This window comes from Capsicum annuum, chromosome 1 (genome assembly GCF_002878395.1).
Source record: "Capsicum annuum cultivar UCD-10X-F1 chromosome 1, UCD10Xv1.1, whole genome shotgun sequence".
Classification (NCBI taxonomy): domain Eukaryota; kingdom Viridiplantae; phylum Streptophyta; class Magnoliopsida; order Solanales; family Solanaceae; genus Capsicum; species Capsicum annuum.
The window spans coordinates 227,370,563-227,372,759 of NC_061111.1; the positions used below are offsets into that span (position 1 = coordinate 227,370,563).

The 2,197-nt window shown below is 28.6% G+C and overlaps 1 protein-coding gene across 1 annotated transcript; it reads left to right on the forward strand.

The window, feature by feature from the left end:
• The first annotated feature begins 740 nt into the window (after positions 1 to 740).
• LOC107854840 lies at positions 741 to 1,465 on the forward strand. The gene has a single exon (XM_016699831.2). The coding sequence runs from the start codon at positions 938 to 940 to the stop codon at positions 1,286 to 1,288; it is 351 nt and encodes a 116-aa protein (XP_016555317.1). The 5' UTR covers positions 741 to 937; the 3' UTR covers positions 1,289 to 1,465.
• Positions 1,466 to 2,197: the final 732 nt, after the last annotated feature.

Sequence of the window (2,197 nt, forward strand, 5' to 3'; positions counted from 1 at the left end):
TTACCACCAAAAGTTTCAAGTGGTTGATAGATCATTACTACCTCAATCCCTTGCTGTCAGAGACTTAGAGAGACGCATCAATTTGAACCATATTTGTGGTACAACTATTTTTTTCTATATTTAAAATCTTTTCGTGATTTTAAAATAAAATCTTTACAAAATTATTGAGTATGTTCTTATTACATACTTAAAACTTTTTAAAATTTGATATTTCTTAATTTTTCTTATTCTAACGTTTTTATATTTATTTCTAGATTTTTCAAATCTTCTTAAAGTCAAATTAAGTTGATTAAGAATTATTAAACTAATAAAAAAATATTAGCTGTTATTAATTCTGATTAATTTTAATAAGGAAAGTTTTTACCATAAATATATTTTATTAATTTTTAACTCTTAAATATTAGAAATAAATAGTAAAAAGATGATTTTATCTAAAATAAAGACTTTTAATGAAGGAAAAAAAGTTCAAATAACATTTATAAGCCCCTTCATACTTTTAATATATTATAGATTATAGACATAGATTAAAGATAAATAATTTCTTTGAGAATAAAATAAAAATTTTTAAATTAAATTATTATTAAATATAAAAATATGCTATCCTTTTTAACAAAAAAAAAAAAAAAAAAAGGAAAATGAACTCAAGTGAATATTGGGTGGGATGGAGCAAATATCAGGGACAATAATTGACTAGTCAATCCCTGATTTTCTTGAGCCCAAGTTCCAATTTGAGAAAACACCAATCTCTAGAGACTAAAATAAATTGAAAGAGAAATTCCAAAATTTAAAAAGTCTTTACACAGCACATTTTATTCCTCGTTCTCTGGCGGTTTGGTGTCCCACTCTTTCCTAAATTTTTCCTCTTTCATACCTATCTCCCAAAAACGAAGAAAAGAAAAAAGCTTCTTTATTTTCTTACCTAATTAACAAAACCAGGATGGGGGGTTACAGATCAAAATCTTATGCTGATGATAGGATACAGATGGATAAACATTATGAACCCCAATTTTCTAATGATTTCAGGTCATACAGTGCTTCCTATGCATCTTCTGTTGGTGCACCACCCCTCCCACCACTTCCACCCCAACAGAACAAGCTGAAGAAAGGGAAGAGTACTAGTGGGTCAACTTCAAAGTCGTGGAGTTTCAATGATCCTGAGTTCCAGAGGAAGAGGAGGGTTGCTAGTTATAAAGTATACTCTGTTGAAGGCAAGGTTAAAGGCTCTTTTAGGAGGAGTTTCAGATGGCTTAAAGACAAGTATACACAGGTTCTTTATGGATGGAGGTGATTCGTTCTTGAAGATTTTTGCACTTGTTTTTGGCATTGTTATAGTTGTTTTTGATTCATCTAAAATGTTATATATTTTGTTGTCAAGACAACATTTTTAATTTGTACAAGTGGATTTTCTTCTTGTGAATGAATTCCCTTCTTCTTACATTAATTATTATTAGACTTCAGCCATAAATTACACCTTTTTTCTTCTTACATACATATAACATGATTATTGTAATCTCACAAATGGGTCTCCTGTCCAGGAGAGTGGAGCTTTTATAGACCTTACCCCTACCTTCTTATGAGGTAAAGAGGATGCTTCTTACATATCACAAAGTTGATCGAAAAAGAAATAACAAAAGTAAAGAAAGCATGGCCAAGAAAAAAAAAACAACCCAGTGCACTAAGGGTCATTGGTAGGGTGTATTAAAATAATATAAAATATAATGTATTAGTAATGTTTGTATTAGCTATACATGTATTAGTTATATTTGTATTTTTCTTATGTAATGTTTGATTTGATGTATTAAAGATAATATGAATTATATAATTTTTTAAAAATAATATTTTATACAAATACCCTGATGTGAATTTTTTTGTTTTAGGGATAATAGTATCTTTAATCATGTTAATGTATGCATTGAATCCATTATATTACTAATACCTTGAATTTTGAGGTATTACTAATACACAATAGAGTATATAATATACCAAATAAGGTATTAGTAATACTCATGAAACTAATACATGCATTAATTTGTCAATACACTATCAAACGATTTCTAAAGCTCATGTTATGTGTGGGGTCCAGCGAGGATTGAACCAGAAAGGTTTAAAGAAAACATGGCAAAGCATTCTGAAAATCATGATAAACGGAAAAGAAAAAAACTTGCAAGCACAAAGCTCAATTAGATAATCCCATCTA